Source organism: Drosophila busckii, chromosome X (genome assembly GCF_011750605.1).
Source record: "Drosophila busckii strain San Diego stock center, stock number 13000-0081.31 chromosome X, ASM1175060v1, whole genome shotgun sequence".
In the NCBI taxonomy this organism is placed as follows: Eukaryota; Metazoa; Arthropoda; class Insecta; order Diptera; family Drosophilidae; genus Drosophila; species Drosophila busckii.
The window spans coordinates 16346339-16366976 of NC_046608.1; the positions used below are offsets into that span (position 1 = coordinate 16346339).

At 38.0% G+C, this 20638-nt stretch overlaps 1 protein-coding gene across 1 annotated transcript; it reads left to right on the top strand.

Moving 5' to 3' along the window:
* The first annotated feature begins 12983 nt into the window (after nt 1-12983).
* On the top strand, nt 12984-15376 carry LOC108604970 (G-box-binding factor). Its single transcript, XM_017994540.1, has 2 exons — nt 12984-13002; nt 13117-15376. Exons 1-2 carry the CDS (start codon nt 12984-12986, stop codon nt 15138-15140), a joined length of 2043 nt encoding a protein of 680 aa, XP_017850029.1. The 3' UTR covers nt 15141-15376.
* The last annotated feature ends 5262 nt before the right edge of the window (nt 15377-20638 follow it).

A 20638-nucleotide genomic window follows, 5' to 3' on the forward strand; every position in this document is an offset into this window, starting at 1 on the left:
AAAGCAAATAGTTGTAGCTATTGTTGCTATTGTTGTTGTTGTCTATTGTCTATAAAAATAAACGTGCACGTAAATTGTTTAAAGACAAATGTCAGCGCTTTGCTTTAATTAAACATTCGTTGCCATTTGGGTTTGTTGCTATTGCATTTGTTATTATTATGCAGGTGATCGCGTCAAATGTCAGATGCTTATCGGTCTGCTAATCTCGAACGCTTCTTTGGCGATCCAAGCCCCCATCCCATATCAGTACAATGGGCACTACTGTGGTGGAATCAATGTAACGCCGTCGAACGGAACCGCAGTTTGATTTATGGCCAACTGGCAGTCATTGGGGGTTGTAGTTAATTAATATTTGGTTAACGTTGTCATCGACACAATTCAGTCTCTCCTCTATCTATCCATCCATCTGGCTTTTGCCACAATTTATGGACTATGACTACCGTATGGCTATAGTCGGGTCTTATATTATTATTCATGCAACGCATAGGCTGCGTGTCTAGGCGGCGGCATCTAATGGGGGCCTAAAGCATCAGAATTTTTACTTTTCAATTCTCTTTTTATTGAATTATGGCCACCTGTCGAGTCTGTCTAATGAATTACCAAAACTGTTTGGGCCAAATTGCATATGCATATCCCACGTACCAACACTTGAGTTCTCTATGTGTCTGTGTGTGTGTGTTTCTCTTTTTTTTGGTTAAACCAACACCGGATATGGTTCCATCCATCATATTAGCCTGTCAACAGTTGGTTAAGCACGTGAGACGAAATCATGCCCAGATATATGCCTATATCACTTTATAATTTATAACATTTCATTTACATAATTTACTATTTTATAGTTGTTGAGTTATCTTTTGTTTTTCAGCTTTTCTATATTAATTTATATTAATAAAGTGAACTTAACTTTATTTTAATGCATATTTTTTATGCTAAACTTGAAAACTAATATTGATTTATTTAATTTCTTATTATAAGCATATATATAATAATTTTATTTGAAATAAATGGTAATTTAATAATATATGCAAAAAAAAATAATCAATTGAATTTAATCAATATAAGTTATTTAGCTTCTTTCTTTTGAAAATTGTTGCAGCTACATTTTATTTTGTTAAAACTTAACTATTTTTATTATATTAACTATTGTTATAGTGCATTGTTAGGGTCTCAAGCTTTTCAATAGAACTATATTTATATATATTAAATAAAAAAAAACATTGCTTTTCTAAATTATTTTATATCTTTTTATTAATATTTTATTTTAACTAAATTTGATCTATTGAATATTGTTTAAATTTATTTTGTATCATAAATATGGTACTTTTAGTTTTAGATTTCTCATAGCTTTTAAAACATATAAATTTTAGTGATTTTTCGTTCTTTTTAATATTGAAAAAGTAAGAATTTTTCTGTTATTTTGCTAGTATTATTATTGATTTGTTTTCACTGTGCTTTGCTTAAAGCTTTTTATTCTTACTTAACAAGCTGTTGATATTATATTAATTAATTATAAATTTATTTTATATTGCTAGAGTTATTAATAATTTTTTGTATTATGAAAAACATTTTGTTCTGTCTCAAAATTGCTTATATAGTACTTAGTATAAATTATGCATAAATATAAAAATTATTGTAAGCAAATGTATTATGTTTCAGTTTAATGTTTAATTAAATGAAAAATTCTTTTATTTAATTATCGCTACTAATTCGCATTGAAAAGTTAATCGAACGCTTAAGAAATTGTTAACCCTTTTTCTAAAATTTAGCATACACGAACGATTATCTGCCCGGTCCGCCCACAATTGGCCTGGAGGCTATGGCAAGGCTATGGAATTGCGATCATAAAAGCAAGCCAACTTCTTTATGATTGCAACCATAAAGGCCGGAGAAGTGGATTACGCTAATATTGCACCGCAATAAAAATAAAAACAAAAAATATGCGAAGCAAGTAAAATAAAGTAGAAGGAATGTTGCGTCTGATAGGTTTTTCCCACGATTATAATTAGCGGGACAGGCAGGCGGGCGGGCTGAAGGGGCGGACAGGCAGCAGCGGTACCGGTAAGGTACCTAGGTGTTACCTACGGACGGACACACGGACGGTGCGCAAAGTGCAGTGTCGAAGGTACGGAACTGAAGGAAACGCTGCGATGATGGATTGTGCACTAAGTTGCTTAATCCGACGGGAAATCCAAAACAAATGCCCGCCATGTTTCGTTTCAAGTTATTGAACTGACTCTCTCTCTCGAGCCCTTAGCTCAGGCCCAAGCGTTAGACACACAGGTTAAGGTCTTGGCCTAAGCCCAAGTGTCGGAGGCGAAGGCACATGTGTCTCTGTTTGCTGCGGGAAAGCCCCATGCCTAAAGCTGTACAGTGGCCAACACATGTTGCCGGTCCGGACCGGGACGGGCCTTCATTTTTCAGGACAGGTTCTTCGCTGGAACTTGCAACATGGACTATGGACTCTATATATGGCTATTCGAGCAGGCAAAGGTTATTACTTTCCTACGAATTAACTTATAAAGCAAGACTTAGGCAAATTATATTATGAATACCAAATTACAATTTGTTCAGTTCATTTTAATTTTTAAATACTAGTATCAAATTTTTAATTTAATTTCCAATATCTTGTACGGATCTTTCGTATAAACATACTATTAGAAATAATAATTTTAATATATATAATTATAAAATATACTTATATAAGCTAAATAAATTTGTTATACAATAAAATGCGTTTGATTATTTTGTTACTTATAAATATTTTTAGGCGAACAATTTTCACTTTAAATTTTTCTTTCACATTCTTTTATATTTTGTTGTATACATTTATTTCATTTATATTTATTACAAACAAATTTTTGAACAAACTGTTTTTCACATTCTTTTATATTCTGTATAATATTCTTATTTTATTTATATTTATTAATAACAAATTAGTTAACAAAGTGTTCAATATTTTTTCGCTTATTCGATTCTTTTTCTCAATTTTCAACCCTTTTGCATATCTTTCTTTCAAATGTGTTTTAATGTTAACCTAAAATTATTTATACCTCTTCAGGAAAAAAATGCAATTCCTACATAAAAAATATATATAAATTTGTTTAATTATTAATGTAGTTCAGTTATTGCGCTGCCATTTTGGCTAAATATATATATATTTAATAATATGGCCCACGTTAGCAAAATTTAATTTAAGCTAACTTTAGTAAGCATAAACTTAGTCTGTATATATCCGATATAATTTTACTTGAGCAATCTTTCCACCCACATGAGGCTCAAAAAGCTGATGCGGCTTTTACCCAAATGTTGATAACCCAAAAAATATTTTTTTTTTAAGACAAGAATGTTGGTTTTTTATATAGTATATATTTTTTTTATGGTTCTGTAATATTTATTGCTGAGAAAGAAAAAAATTTTTACAACGGCATGCGCTCAACATAAAAAAGAAAAATTGCCGAATTTGGGGGCGTTGCTTCTACAAAGTGCAGAATGGTTAAAAAAATGTATAAAGCAGGAAATAAATTTATATTTGAGAATATAGAGATTCAGATTTAGATAAAAGACGATGCGATGAATTTTAAATGCAATCCTTTTAGATTATTTTGTAGCAGACGTCACATAATTTATCTACAAAATATAAGAAATATATTATTATTTATTTAACTCCAACATTCATAAACACTTATAATTTAATAGATCAGCTTTGATTTACATATGTATGTATCTTATATATAAAATATTATCATGTACTTTTTTATTGCTTGTTTTCAGCTTTAATTAATAAACACTTGTAATTTATTTCAGTTATTTTTTATAGCAAAGCTATTGTTGTAGTACTTGTTGCTCTTTTTTATTTTTATTTGTTGCTTATTGTTGTTGGGTCTTGTTAGCACTTAAGCTTAATCGATCGCTGCCAATGTAAGTGTCTGTGCATGTGTGTGTGTGTGTGTATATGGAAAATTACTGAGCATGCATAGCGATAGCATTAGACTGCAGCCAAACGTTCTTACAATACATCTAAATAAACTAACTATATACAAATATGTATATTATGTATAAAAATTGCATGTGCAGTGGCATCGATCAGTTGCCAAAGTCGAGGTCGCACTGTATGCACACACACACACACACACACACACACACATATGTACATACAAAGTGCATGGGGGCGACTGAGCGGCAGCTTCTGCATACAAAATCAAAACTGCAGCTCAGATGCTGCAAGAGCAGAAGTGTGGCGGGGTGGGAAGGCGGAGGAGCAGGCATTGGCCTGGCAACGACAGCAGCAGAGCTTCAAAGGTATCCACGGCAGGGGGGGTTAGGAGGGGGCGGCGCAGCATGTGAAATGTGATTTGATGGACTGCGCGGGCAGCGGTAGCGACAGCGAGGCCTCAGCCATGGCAACGGCGACAAACAACAACAACAACAACGACGACAGTATGTCTGGCAGCGTAGCATGAACTGGCGACATTCTGTCTGTGCCGATCGACTGCGCTGTTGCCGCACTTCAGCGCGCACACACAGCACTCGAGAGCCCACACTGAGCCCAACACACACACTCATACAAATTGTGTGGCGAGTGCTGAGCGCGATAGCAAGAGCAACAGGCCATAATGTTTAGTCAGTGTTTTTTTTTTGCCGCCGCCGCCGCTGCTGCTGCTGAGTACCTGACTGTGTAGCGTTGTCTCTGTCGCTGCGCAGCAGTTTTCGTATTTGTGTGAATGAACGAACGCGACACACATACAAGCAAACACACCGACACATACAAATGCAATTGTGCAGCGTGGAGCAGACAGAGCGACGACTACAAAATGAATTTTCGTTTTTGAGTTGAAAATGAACGCGCTTTTGGCGCTCAGTCGATTCATTTGTTGCTCCCACACGCTTATACACACACACATAAAAGCTAAGAGAGCCGCGCACTCTCGCTCTCGCTCTCTCTCTGACAATTGTCAACATGTCGCTTTGCACGTTGGCTCCACTGTACGAGGGAGCGTATACGAAAATAAAGTAAATAACATTAGCTTGAAGTACACCTTGCCGGATCGCCTACTGCTGGCGTCGACGCAGACGTTGAGGCGCCGACGTTAAAGCTACTTTACTTTTTTCGCCTATGCGTTGCTTATATACATACATATTTATGTATAAATGTATTGTATGTATTTATGTATACATAAATATGTACATATGCAACGTGGCATAAAAGCTTTTGCGCATGCTAGGATCTAAAGCTTAAATGCTGCGCCAAGCGCTTTACTTAATTGCATCCATTACATACATTTATACATACACACACACACTTATGTACGTCTGCATGTTTATTTAGCGCTATTTACAGCGGAATTTCACACCATAGGTGTGTGCAGCTAACAAAAACTACAAACATATACACATACATACATATGTATAAGAAAACATACATACATACCTACAACTGTTTGTATGTTTCAGCGTGTGGGCAGCAACAAAAATTGCGCAAGCTGCGCCGTTTCCTGTGTGCGGTGTCCCCCTCCCCACACCTCAGCGCACCGCACCACACCTCACCACACCATGCTCGATCGCTTGCTCACACTCGCCTCCTTCTCTTTTCCAATATTAACGAACCTGTTGTGGTTCGATCATGGCCAGGGTTGGCAATGCAATGCGCCTTGCTCTTGTTGCTTTGGCGCCAGGGCTGCCATGGAAAATTAGTTAAGCGGCTGCCGCTTTGTCTGCCCAACTTCATTCCAATTGAAAATCGACAACAGCGCAACAGTGCAGCCGGCATACAAACAGACAAACATACAAACGTATATAACATACATACACATGCTATATGTGGCGCTGCTTTCGACGCCGCAGCAGAAGCAACAGCAGCAGCAGCAGCAGCGCAGCGCAGACAGACGAGTTATTTGCTGCGGTGTAAAAAACCTGTTTGTTTAAACAACAATCTTGTACTAAAAATACATGCGCACATACATATAGACAAACAGCAGCAGTCGCACTCGCAGTCGCAGAGTCAGTAAGAGCGCCAAAGAGCGTAAGCTTCACAGAGAGAGAGAGCCCCCAAAGAGCGTAAGCGAGTGAGCGCACACACATGTGTGGCGCTTTGGGCAGCAGCAGCAACGATTACAACAACAACAATGAGAGCATCTTGGCGGTGTAGGCTGCGGGCTGCCAGTGTGTCTGCCATCATGCGCCAGTCGCTCTCTCCCCCGCTCGCTCTCCAACACACTCACACACACTATGTTTTTTTTATTTTCTTCTTTAGTTGAGTTGAAAACGAACGCAGCAGGGCAGCGCCGTTGCAGTTTAACAGCAGCACGTAGGCGTCCGCGGGTCTGCTTGCAGTGTTGGCGTTGGTAGGGCCGTTTTTTTGTTGTTGCTGTTATTATTTTTTTTATGCGCTTTGTTCATTTTCGTTCGATTCATTTTACTGATGCACAGAAATTGACTCAAATTGACGTGCACAACGTGCTCTGCCCGCTGCTTCCCCCCGCTGCGCTGCCATCAGTCTCAGTCGTCGTCGTCGTCGTTGGCTGCAGCAGCAAAAGAATGCGCGGCGTTTGCTAACTAGCCCTGGCCCAGGCCGCAGGCAAAAGCGAAAAAAAAAGGAAGATCACAAAGCAAAGCACACCTGAAGCTGTATGCCCATACATTATATACATACATATACATAAATGTACATATGTATGCGTATGTATTTGCGAAGCTTCGCATGAAGCCGCCGCCGCGCATCGCATTTTAAAGTCAAAGTCGTAGCGAAGCGAAACAGCACACAGGATCCAAGAAATTCCATTTCTTGGAAAAGTTAATAAAAGTTTTGCCTTTACATACACACACACACATAATGGTTGTGTGTATGTGTGTGAGTCTGCGCATTTTTTTATGCGCCTCCAGCTTCGGCGGCCGCATGTCTGCTTCTGCCACGATGCTGCTGCTGCTGTCGCCGTCGCTCCCGCATCAGTCGACACTTTTTAGCTCTCGTCATGGGCCTGGACCGCGTTCCTTTCAGCCAGGCCGCTTTCTTTTCCAAGAAGAACTATCCATTAGGCGCCTGAGATCGCCAAGCGTACACCAAGTCCCCCCAAACTCCCCACCCCGCATCCAGCTCGGCTGTTCTCTCAGTTAGTTTACCTGGAATTGGACAAGATCGTGCTGTAAATGAAACGATCGCCAAATGATCCTTTTGGTTAGCTTTTGCGGTTGGACTGCCAACTATGCTGGAGCCCTCAGCCGCCGCCTTTATTATTATTTTGTTGTTGTTGTTGTACTTTTTGTGCTGTAGCTCTCAGTTTTCAAAAATATTTATGTTGCGGAAATTTCCAGGCAAACCAGCCTGGGACTAACGATCTTTTTTTTTTTTAAATTTTACGGAGATTTTAGATTTCGACTTTAGGCAGCAGACGTTATGCGAATATTATAGCTAACAATTGATAAAATAAATCAATTTATTATTATTTTAAAGCTTCAATAGTTTGACAATTATTTTAAAAGGCGTTTAATGCAATTTGTATTTCATTTAAGCTTTTAAATGCCTTTTAGACTTTAGAACACAAGTGTTTAAAGTGCAGTTCTATTAGATTTTAAAATTTATTTATAACTATATATGGACTTGCAATCGATCTAATAGCAAATAAGTTGTCTGCGCTGCACACGCTGGAGATTGTGATTGATGATAATCGTATTGGGGGTCAAAATATCAGGCGTTAGTCAGCAGTCGATTTAGAACTATATATAACTGTGACTGAAAGAGAGAGCGGGATAAGCTTGGAAACAAGCTTCCGATTACAAATTGCAGCTTGCGTAATACGATTCCCCTAAACCTGAACCCCACACAGTCCATTTGGGGCTGGGCCTTTAACTAAGCTAAACTAAATATATAGACAGACATATAGTCGAGAGCACAGACATATGCGCTTAGCTTGTCAATTATAATGATAAAAAATTGTTATATATGCGAACGTGATTAAGCCACGTGCGTTTTGTATACCAAAAGGGGGAAAAGCAGAACATTTTACTGAGATACGCATTCAATGCTCAAAACTCTTTGTATTACTTATTTAGTACGTAGATTAAGTACACAAATGTTAGTACGTGTTTAAAGCTTGAGCAAAAACTGATCAGCCATAAAGTATGGCTGGCTATCAAGGCCTAATCGGGCCTATATAAAGCCCACAAAGAGTCCGCGCTTATCTCGCTGCCAATTGAACTGATAAGGACTGCAAAAAATTCTCAAACACTCCCCGCGCATTACTCATTTGAATTCTATAACTTGGATGATTGCATAAGTTTTTACAGTTGAAATTCTCTGACTAATGCTTTTGTGCCAGTGCAACTCTAGCTAGGTATACCTCAAGTAAAAACTAACTGGCTAACAGGGTTCAATCGCTATCAATGAAGTAAAGCATAATAAAATAAATATTTAATTGAATGGTGAAATTAAGTAAAGTTTACTATATATATTTGTGGTTTTTAAAAAGAAAATAAAGTAGCCGTAAATAAATAACTTATATTTTACTAAATCAATCAATTCTAGTCTCATCTTAGTCGCTCATAATAATTTAATAATATGTTAAAATATCCAAAAAAAAAAACTGTTATATTAACAAAATTAATATTGAAAAGCATCAAATTCTAGCTTAAACTTAGTGACATTGTTAATTATTAATAGGTCTATAATGTATTATAAACATAAAATAAATATACACGACCCAAATTTATCAATTGTCTATTTATTTTTGTTAATTCAATTTCCATTTTAACTTTTAGTTAAAGAAAAAACTAAAAAAAACCCTATAAAAAGTAAATTTCTAAGAAATGCTGTCAATATTAAAACATTTTCTATAGAAAGTTACAAATCTATATAGCATCTTGATTACAACAGTTAAGACTTTCAATTTGTATAACAAATAATTCGCTAGAAATTTTTTTTTTTTTTTTGAAACCCAACTTGTGCTTTAATTACTGATTAGTTTGCGCTATCAATAGTTTAAGCAATTAATGTGTGTTATTGTTTTTGTTGTTTAATATATATAGACTGTGTTAATATATAGATTTGGGTTTTTAAGCTATCAAAGCAGTTTGGTTTGGTTTGGTTTGGCTTAGCGCAGGTTTTGTTGGTTCGGGGGCTTTGAGTTTTGCGCGTGCGCGCAAGTTTCTCTGTCTCCAAGTGCCTCGTAACCCCGCCTCCCTATATACGAACACATACATACATACATTTGAGTGTGTGTGTGTGTGTGTGTGTGTGTGTGTGTGTGCATTGGTATTGGTGTGTGTGGGCTTATGCGCCGCATTCAAAGGCAGACAGCACGGCGTCGGCGCTGGCTATGGCCATAGCCGTAGCTCTGGGGGCTCTTAGCCCCACACAGTACTCACCCGTTGCGCCCCCCTGACACTCCCCGCTCTACACATCTACCGTAGGCTTGATCACACCGCGCCCTTTATGCGCAAAGACATGAGTTTTTTTATTTATTTATTTTTTTTTTGTTTTTCTTCTTCAACTTTTTAATCAATTCATGTGTCTGTCTGCTGTCTATGTGTGTGTGTGTGCATCTATTGTGTGTATAGGTTATTCGATTTTTACGTTACCTTTACCTTTTTTTTATATTCAATTTTTATCTCTTTGCCTGCGTCTTTGCTGCTTGCGTTGTTGTTTTTGTTTTCTTCTCTTTTTGATAAATTGATTTAGAAGCCGACGGTGCCACAAAAGTGGAATTCTTTTGATTTTATTTTAAACACACACACACATGTGTGTGTATGTGTTAGTGTGTATATGCCAGCCTGGCTCGTTCAATTCTTTTTTTTTTTGTTTTTGTTATTTTGTTTTGAAGTTTTTTCCATTTCGTTACTTGGAAATGCAATTCAAAAAACAAAAAAAAATTGTTGTTTTTTTCATGTCGCTCCAGACAACGCGTCGTCGCTTTTTGGAGCCTGCCAGCTATTTACACACACACACACACACACACATGCATAAGTAGAAGCAGCAGCGGCAGCAAGAACGACGTGGGAAACGTCAAGCTTCTATGTTCTACACCTCGCCTCCCCCATGCCCCACACAAACCCCTTTGCTCCACACTCACACTCACACACACACACACACTTGACCAAACGCTGAGATCTATCAACAACAGTTTTGCCCACAGTACCTTCTAGGTGAGTCAATGCTTTGCCTTCCTCTGCTTCTTGTTTTTGTTCTTGCCATGTCCATCTTAAATATTTCTTTGGCTTCGCTCTCGCTCTCGCTTGCGCTCGCGCTCTACTGCGCGGCTGGCAGCGCTGCCCATATCGCACGCGCAATGATGCTGCTTTTCAAATTTTTAGTTTGCTGCTTATTTTTATTTTGTATTTATGAAATTTGCATACACACGCATTCGTTTTAGCATACAGTAAAATCACAAACACACACACATACACACAGCTATAAACAGGCTTTATATGTATGCGTGTGTTTCATTCATGAATTCCAGTTGACGACGACGACGGCGACGGCGACGGCGGAGGCCACAGTCGGCAGCAGCAGCAGCAGCAGCAGCGACATATAGAAAATTTTGGTTTTGTCATTTGCAACAAGTGCGATGTACTATTATTATTTGTATTACTGTTTTTATAGTTGTTATTGCTGTTGCTGTGCAGTTGCAGTTCCGTTTTTTTTTCTAGTTGTTAAACGCTATGCCCTTTTGTCTTTGAGTTTTGCCTGCTGAACGGCAGCCATAACCAACAAAAAAAAAACGAATACAAAAACAAAGCTGTCTACACACACAAACGTATGAGCGAATGAAAAAAAATGCAGTTTGCTCTTCATTACACATTCAACAGTTGTGTGAGCGCAGCAGCAGTGACTGAGAGCGAGAGAGAGCGATTGTTGTTCCCCCAACCCTTGCGCCATGCACTTAACTCAAAATGCGCTGGCTAGGCGCTCAACAAGTTCAAGCGACGATCTGACGTTTGGTCGCTGCGTCGCTGCGACAAAAACACAAGCAAAAGCAAAAGCAACAACAAAGCAATAGCAACAGCAACAGCAAAGAAGGCAAGGCGCAAAGCAACATGTCGGGCCCTAGTGCCAGAATGTCTGGCAGCCACGACTATACAGCACTCACACTAATACATACAAAACAAAAGTATATTGCATGCATTTGTCTGTCAGTCAGTCTGTCGGCTTGTCTGCTTTGTATGTGCATGCTGTGCTGTATGCGTAAATGCATGTATATATATATACATACATACATACAAACATATGTATGTATGTATTTAAACTGGCATAGGCCAGCGAAATTGTAGCGCAAGTTGGCAGCCGCCGCATCGTGGTACGCATTCATCGCTACCGCTGTTGTTGTTGTTGCTGTTTGCCTTTGTGGCTCTATGGCAGTGCGCCAAAGCAGCACAGTGGAGCAAATCAATATGCACAGAGTTTGAAAGTTTATTTAATAAAACAATTTATTTACAGTTTGTATGATAAAGTCAGACAAAATAAATGTTATTTAACTTAATAACAAGTGCACAAGTTGTTAGGTAAAATATTTTCAAATGATCATTTTATTTAGTAGCCACAAAAATTGTTATGGAAACTAGTGAAGTTGAACATTAATGCACATTAAAAATTAATAATATTTGCAGCATGATAAATTTGTATTAAAGCTCTAAACAATTTCATGTAGTTTGCTCCACTGTGACGACTTTGAGTGGCCAGCGCATACAGCGCACGCTGTTGGAGGAACGTTGCTGTGCGGTGTGGAGTGGAGAACGAGAGAGCGAGAGCGAAAGAGAACAAAAAAGAGAGAGAGAGAGAGAGAGAGGGGCAAAGCAAACGTCGTCCGGAGCCGTCCCCTGCTGTCCAATATGTCCAACGACGACGACGACGACGCGTCGGCTGTGTAGCTCTAAAATCAACTCCAACAACAGCGCGCGCAACAAAAGCGCCGCGGTCGCTCCACAAGCACAACAAGAACGGGTCTCACACACACACAGAGAAGCACTCAATGTGCATGTGTGTGATGTATGCATGCATAATACAGGGGCGCAGACACCTAGCCGACCGATTGTCGTCAGTTTGTCTGCAATGCTCAGCGCCGTGCTGGCTTCGCTGCTGTTGTGCTGCTGCTGCTGCTGTAAAAGCAAAAACAATAGCAACAACTGGTTTTTGTTGGTCTGGGGCCAGCCAAGTGTCTGACTCGTTCACACTCTCGCACACTTGCTGCTGTTGCCGCTGCTGCTGCTGCTGCTGCGACGCTGCTGATGAGCTATTAGAACACATACACACACACATGCACACAGATACAAAAACAAAAGAGCGTCGGCGTTGGGCTCTCTTGCGTCGCTGTCGCGCTGCTGCTGCTACGTTCATTCGTTCATTTCGCTTCGTATCGTTTCGTAGCCCGTTCTCGCGTGTGCCTGAGTGTGTGCTTGTGTGTGTGTGTGTGTGTGTGTGAGTGTGAGCAGCGCGACGGGCAGAGCGACTGCGGCCCAGCCAGTCTAGAACGTATTTTTGAAGTAGAACGCAGAAAGGCAGAACAATTGTGTTTTGGATTCCTTGCCGTGCGGTTGCGGATCGCGTCGCGTTGTCTACAACCAAAACCAAACCAAACCAGCAACAACAATTATTATTATTATTATTGAAAACTAACTATATTATTTTGTACAAACGCGCAATTTTGAAACAAACTAAAGCAACAATCAACGCCACCAACAACAACAACAAAAACAATTTTGACGACGTTAACGTGTTTTTTTTTTAAGTTGTGTATATGTGTGTGGTGCTTGTGTGAGAGAGTGTGTGTGTATGCCAGCGCTGCCAGATCGCGAGTTATGAAAGCGCAAGCGTCGCACGCCAGTAGCAGCAGCTACAACAACAACAATAACAATAACAGCAACAACAACAAGAGCAACAAATGTACATAAATTATATTGCAAAAAAACAAACAAACTATTTTTGATAGACACAAACTATATACAAAATAAATTAAGAAACAATTTTATACGTTGAAAACTGAATACAAAACAGCAAAATGGATAAAAGCGAACAAAGTGCGTTAAGCAACGGCAGCGCCGCCGCAGCAGCAGCAGCAGCAGCGACGTCAAGCTTTAATCAGCAGCAGCAGAAGCGTAAGGAACCAACGCCGCAGCAGCAGCAGCAGCAACAGTTGCCGTCGGAAAGCAATAACAACAACAACAACGGCAGCAGCAGCAATACAAGCGCCTGCAGTCCCAAGATGGGATCACGTCGCATTTTTACGCCACAATTTAAGCTGCAGGTGCTCGAATCGTATCGCAGCGACAGCGACTGCAAGGGCAATCAACGAGCCACAGCGCGCAAGTACAACATTCATCGTAGACAAATACAGAAGTGGCTGCAATGCGAGACCAATCTACGCTCATCGGTGGCCAACAATCAGCAACAGCAGCAGCAGCAACAGCAGCAGCCCACAAATGTTGCTGGCGTGCATCAGCAGCAGCAGCAGCAGCAACCACAGCCAGTTAAGCTTGCTGCACAAACGTTTCATAGTCTGCCACATGCGTATCCGCATCTGCATCATCATCAGCATCATCATCATCATCATCATGCTGCTGCAGCGGCTGCCGCTGCTGCTGCTGCGGTGCATGCGCATCATTTGTTGGCCAATGGCTTTGCGCCACATCCGCCACATCATCATCAGCAGCAGCAGCAACATCATCTGCATCATCAGCAGCAGCAGCAGCAGCATCATCAGTTGCTGCCACCGCCGCCGCCTGTGCCGCTGGGCGTGCCATTGCCGCTGCCAGCAGCAGCAGGAGCAACAGTTAACCAGCAGCAACAGTTGCCGACGGCCAATGGCAGCGCAACAGTTGCTAATAAAATTGCTGCCGTTGTAGCAGCCATGACTAGCAGCAACAGCAGCAGCAGCAGCAACAGCAGCAGCAATAGCAGCAGTTGCAACAGCAGCAGCAACAACAGTCCCTTAGTCAGTGCCAATACGTTGCCATATACAACAACAACAACAACAACACCAACAATAAATACACAACAACAAGTGCCAAATGTCGTGCCAATGCCCAACAGCAACCAGAGCAACCAGAGCAGCAACAGCAGCAACATTCCTCAGCTCGCCTATGCGTATACGCTGCCAGCCGCTTATATGCCACTTACAGCGCTTGCCACGCCCACACCTGCGCCCATGGATCTGTCGCTAAGCAGCGCAGCGCGACGCCAACGCGAACAGCAGCAACAGCAACAGCAACAGTTGCTCAAAGCTGGCGCCTGCGTGGACTTGAGTTGTCGCAAACGTGCCGCCCATACGCTCTGGTCTGGCAGCCTGCCCGCCGACAAGCTGAGCAAGCTGGAGGAGATCAAGTGCGAGGAGCCGAGCGACACTGAGGCCGAGGATGTCGACATCGATGTGGAGGCCGAGGGTGAAACTGTCGACGAGCGTCAAATGCCCGCCAAGCAGGTAAAACTATTCAAGCCATATTTGCTGGATGAAACGACGGCCAAGCCAACGACGCTGGACGCTGAAGAGGAAGAGCTGGAGGAGGAACTGGAGCTGGAGCTAGAGCGTGCCACACCAGATGATCACGAACGCGATGCCGATGCGGAGGACGAAGAGTTGCATAATAACAACAACAATAACAACAATAGCAATTTGAAAAAGAAGCAACGTCGCGCCGCCAACAGCAGCAGCAGCAGCAGCAACAACAACAGCAATAAACAACGCGAGCCCATCATCTGGAGCAATCATCCATATGCCAGCAGCTGCTTTCAATCGCCGCTGACATTTCCTGGCAGCGGGAGTCCTCAGCAACAGTTTTCCAGCCGCAGCAGCAACAGCAGCAGCATCAGCATCAGCAATCCCTCAACCCCGCAAAGCGTGCTCAGTCCATTTTCCGCGCCGGCGCTCTCACCCACCGGCTTCAGTTGCCCCAAAGGCTCGCCCGTCTCCGGCTACGAGAGCAGCTCATCCACCTATAGCGACAGCGCCAGCGCCAGCTCTGCCCACGGCTACAGTCTCAATCTGCAGCTGCACACCGCCGTCTACAACGACAATCTGATGAGCGCGTTGCAGCAGCAACAGCAGCAGCAGCAACAGTTGCTGCAACGCACACAGCTGCAACGTTGGCTGGATCAGGAGGCGCTGGCCGCCTTGGCTGCTGCTCGTGTCACACCAGCAACATCAACCATTACAGCTTAGACAATAACAATAACAATAACAACAACAACAACAACAACAATCAACAATTAACCCAAAACCCACCGCGCAGGGGGCGTGGGCCTAGGGCCTGGTCCTGGCCTTTGTAAGTTTATTTAATAACTTAAGCCTTAATCATTTTAGAAATTTACAACAACTATATTTTTGTCAATTGTTAATTCTAAACTTAAGCTTGCAACAATTTAAAACTACTTCCAAAATAAAAAATTAAAAAAAAATACAACACACATATCAATTTTTAACTTTAACCTAACTTAAGTTATTTTTTTTTCTTGCGTAATTTTTTTTTTGTTTATGCATAAGCCACAAATTATTTGTAAGCCATAACATATATACACATATTTTTTTTTTGCTATTATTATAATTATTATGTTTAACTTTTTTGTCTAACACTTAATTGTTGTAAATAACTAATTTTAAATGCAGCGCGTAAACAAAATTCGTTGCAGAAAATTCCATTTTGCAAGCAATGAGTTTTTTACGCCTACAAACATATTTTTTTTTAATTAAATTAAAATAACTTTAACACAATAAATGAAAGAAGAAAAAACTGCAACTGATAAAACTGAGTAAACGAAATTCAAAACGATTGTAAGAGAAAGCTTTAACATAAATATATATATATATAAAAAATACATATATGAATTTTGTTGTCATGGCCGTTAAGAAAAAAATTGTAACTGTTTTTTGTGGGCGTGGCCTGCCCATTTAATTGAGTTAACAAAGCAATTGTATAAAATATATATGTGTATGTTTTTTTTTTGGAAAAAAATTGAAAATTCTTGTGATATGAACAAATAAAACAAAATTTTAATAAAATTGTTAAAAACTGCTGACGCGTAAAGAATTTGTAGCTAACTATAATATATATATAGCATACATTAATTATATATGAATGTATGTATGTTTTACAAGCAAACAAACAGCAACAATAAAATTTAATATAATTATATATATACAATATATTTATATACAAGAAATAGTTTTTTTTTTTTGTGCAACAGTTTGCAAGAACATTTTTAAATTATATATATACAATACAGTATTTTTATATATTGAAAAAATCATAAGAAAAAAAAAAATTACAAAAAAACGAAAACAATCAACAAAAAAAAAACGACAAAAACAAATAAAACATTATTCAATTAACTAAAAAAAATTAACAATATTGCGAGTTTTTACTTTTGGCTGGGGGTATTTCTTGAGATCTTAAAGTATTAACTGTTGATTTATATGCTAAAGCAGCAGCGAGTGATCTTTTGAGATTAAAGATCTTAACGAATTTAAAGGCGGTACCGACTTGAAGAATTCTTCACATATTGTGACAATTGTTTAAAAATCAAAGCAAACTGCGCTTGCTAAGATTCTATTTTATATAGAAGAAAATCGTATATAGATGCTTTACCCCCCAGTACGATTTTGTAGATCAAAAAAAGAATATTTACTTACTACATTTAGTAGGTAAAATAATCTCTGTTGATCTTGTGATTGCGTGTGTCATGTTGGCCAGCTCATCACATGGCTAGTTCAGCTTTGTATGCATGTGTGTGTATATGTGTGTGTGTGTGTCATAGAACGATTCATCGATTTGCCGCTGCTTTGTTCAAAGAAAAAAATAAAAACTGAATGCTGTAGTTTGTGCGCTTAGCGAATTACAAGGCTACAAGTGCGGTATATACCAAATATACAAAATATACTATATCATATATAGGGTATACAAAGTAAGTACCATAAAGCAAATTTCATTTATTTTTATACAAAAATGTATAATAGAAATATAAGTTATATGCTTTAGCAAGTTAGTATTATTAAAAAAAAATATTTAAAAAAATATATATTAAATTAAGTTAAGTTAGCTTAGTGTTTTACGTTTTATTTAATTTTTTTTGTAGTATAATACTGTTAAAAAATTTAAAAATATATATATATATTCCTCTAATGTTTTATTTATTTTTTTTTATAATATATATATATTCTTGCAGTCGATTATTTTTACGTTGGTCTTGAATATTTGTTTCTAATTTTTAGCTATACTAATAATATCTTAAAATTATACATAAACTTCACATTTTCAATTTTTACCTTAAAAGGCAAAAAATTATGTATTTTTATATTGTAGTTATTTATTTTAAAGTTTCAGCTGTAAATTTTTAATTACTGAGTACATTTTCAATACATTTTAAAAACTTTATTTGTATCATTGCATATTTTTAACTTGAGTTGCAATAGGCAATAAAAAATATATTTAAAATTTTTACTGGCATAAATTTGCTGTAAAAACAAATAATAAAAAAATATATTTCTAAAAAAATTGCACTAAAAGATAAAAACATTTATAAATAAAAGCATCTGGCAATAAAATATTTGTTAGCAAGCCAATGAATTTTTAACTGTTAATTAGTTAAGCTAAACTAAATTAAGTTAACTTAAGTTACTTGAGCATGTTGCTGCTGTGTTTTGCTGCTTTTGTCGTTAATGTTGCTGCTGTTGTTGTTGTTGTTGTTGTTGCTGTTGCTTGTGGCACATTTAGTTTTGTCTATGACTAAGCCGCAAAATTCTATAATGCTTGTATTTTTAAAACGTTTAAAAATAAAGTGCTCTCGTTTGCCAATGTGTGCGCCAATCACGAGAAAAACACACACACACACATACACAGACGGACGGACGTTGGCAGCAGCGTCAACGTCAACAGACAAAAGCGACAATGGTGTTGGCACTGTTGCTATTGATGAGAGTGAGAGAGAGAGAGAGAGAGACGGGAGTGGGGGCGCGCAAGTGTTGCAGCGGCAGCCCTAGTGAGTCCATTGTGCACATAGTTTTGTATTTTTGCATTACAAGCAAACACACACACACACAAACACGCACATGCATGTGTATTGGTGTAAATGCTGCTGCTTGCCAAAGAATTTTGTTGTTGCTGTTGCTGTTGCGTTCGCTTTAGACCCAAACGTATGCTCTCTATGCTCTGTTGTAAATTTTTGGGCACGTTCCAACTGCCACGCCCACACATACGCCCCATTTGGTGTTGCCACGTGACAAGATTTTTCATACAAAAACAACCCTCAGCTCACGCTATGCCCCAAACTCTGCCCCCCCCCTCTCTCTCTCTCTCTCTCTCTCTCTTTCTCTTCTCGCTCTGCTGCGATCATGTGCACGTAACACTTTTTGATTTGCATCACAACGTTGCAGCCAATTACTAAGTAATCAAAGCGTATTGCCAAAAGGGTGGGCACTGTACTTGGGTGGGGGCTGGGGTGGGGCGTTGTGTATTACTGAAGAAAATATCACCTGAATTTGCAGCGACGGTTGCTTAGAGGGCATCTATAGCTGGGCTATATAGTATATATATATATATATATGTATATACCCAGCCAGCGATTTGACAAGAATAGCTTTGCCTTTATAGCCAGATAGTTGAGCTATATAGTACATATGCATATATATATGTAGTACAGTTATTTATAGGCAGCTGCTCCTAGTAGTTTATGCTATTGCTTAAGCTAAGGACTCGCTGCCATTTAGTAATGATTACTGCTTATTTTAAATTAAGCATATTACACACTTTTTTAATTAATTATTTTTTGTTGATTTTTAATACATTTTGCGTACTTAAATTTTAAAATTAATAAAAATAACTTTGTCAACTAAACTTCTAATCCATGATTTAAAATTTCAAATATTTGTTTTTTATTTTAAAATAAGCATATTTAACTTTTTTTAATAAATTATTTTTTAGCATGCTTGCTATTTATTAATTTTTTTTTATATATTTTACTTATTAATTGATTTTTAATACATTTTGCATTCTGAAATTAATAATATTATTTTAATCCATCATTTTAAAATTTAAAATATTTATTTAGCGTCTCTTAAAACCAAAAAGCCATAAAATTTATTTGTGCTAATTTTTTTCGCTGAGTTACAGCCTAATATAAAAACTAGTCGGCAGCTCAGGCTTTTTAGTCATAGCTTGCTTAAAAATCAGCTGATTTTTAATTACTTTGCAGTTTTATGCTCGTATTATTGCTAAGAACAAAGTTGCATTATAACATTTTTTACAGCTTTTATATTAAAGCGATTTTGAGCATGTAAACATGACGTAATTTTTACAAATTATCGAAAAACTGAATAATTGAATCTTACGAGTCATTAAAAAAGTTATTTGGCCAATTTGGTATTTCTTAAAATTTGCTAAGAATTTTGTTAATTAAACTTAACTCGATGCTCGATTGCTAAAGCAAATTGCAATGTTTTTTTTTTATAGATTCTTAGTAATTTTATTAGTTGATCACTTGAGCCTAGAACTTCAAATAGCGAACAGTAATAGAATTGGTAAGTACCACGATCAGCCACTTGATCGTTATTGTTTTGGGTTGATGCATTGTCCAGTTCAGTTCGATTGGCATATAGAACGATTGTTTATTGTTCCACAAGATTCGATTGGCTGGAGAGCAAAGTGAACGTATCGATCAATGACTAAATGAACAAATATATGCTCAATCGTCTGTCTGTCTGTCTGTAAAAAGAACAATTAGCTATAATTTTATATATATACTATATATGTTGTGCATAAGTCTGTTCATGCAAAAATCGTTTAAGCGTATCCATCAATGTTACTAAGCGCACATTAAGTTGTTGCTCAACTAATATTTTGCACTTGTTATTTATTTATTTTGGGTATAGTCTAAGTATATACGATAAATAATAATTATTGATAATCATATTAATCATACTCAAGTGGGCATAATCTATTTTTAGCATAGCGCGCTGACATTTTCATGCTCTTCAGAACGACAAACATATATAAACAAATATATATTTATTATTTTTGTTGCAAATATTGTGTAAGGTCGCATTATCTTTGACAAGCGGATAAAAATCGCACGCGGCTTCTATTAACAATATATATATATATATATATTTTTTTTTTTTTTTAACTGATAAGCGCTCAAGTCTTCTATTTGTTTAAACTTCCTTTGAGGGGCAGAAGCAGTTGAATAGGCCATTGTCAATAACTGAAACTGTTGCCATACAAATTTTGTGTTTATATGCAATAAAAATAAAAAAATGTTCGAACTTTAATTCGCAAAATAGAATTCTAAAAACGAAAAATGTTACTGTTCGAATTTTCGAACTCAAATTCGCAGTTTGGCTCTAAAAAGTTAATAGGCTTAACTTCTAAAATCGAAAAATGCTTTTCGAATTTTCGAACTCGAATTTGCAGTTTGGCTCTAAAAAGTTATTGCCAAAAGGCTTAAGTTCTAAAATCGAAAAATGCTGCTGTTCGAAGTTTGGAACTCGAATTTGCAGTTTGGCTCTAAAAAGTTATTGGCAAAGGCTTAAATTGTAAAATCGAAAATCATCTATTCGAAAATGCAGCTTCCAGTTCTCTTTTTTCTAATTTCTTAACAAATAAAACAATTTTTATTTATAATAACTTTATTTTATTTATTTTTATTAATATTAAGCTTAGATTTCGA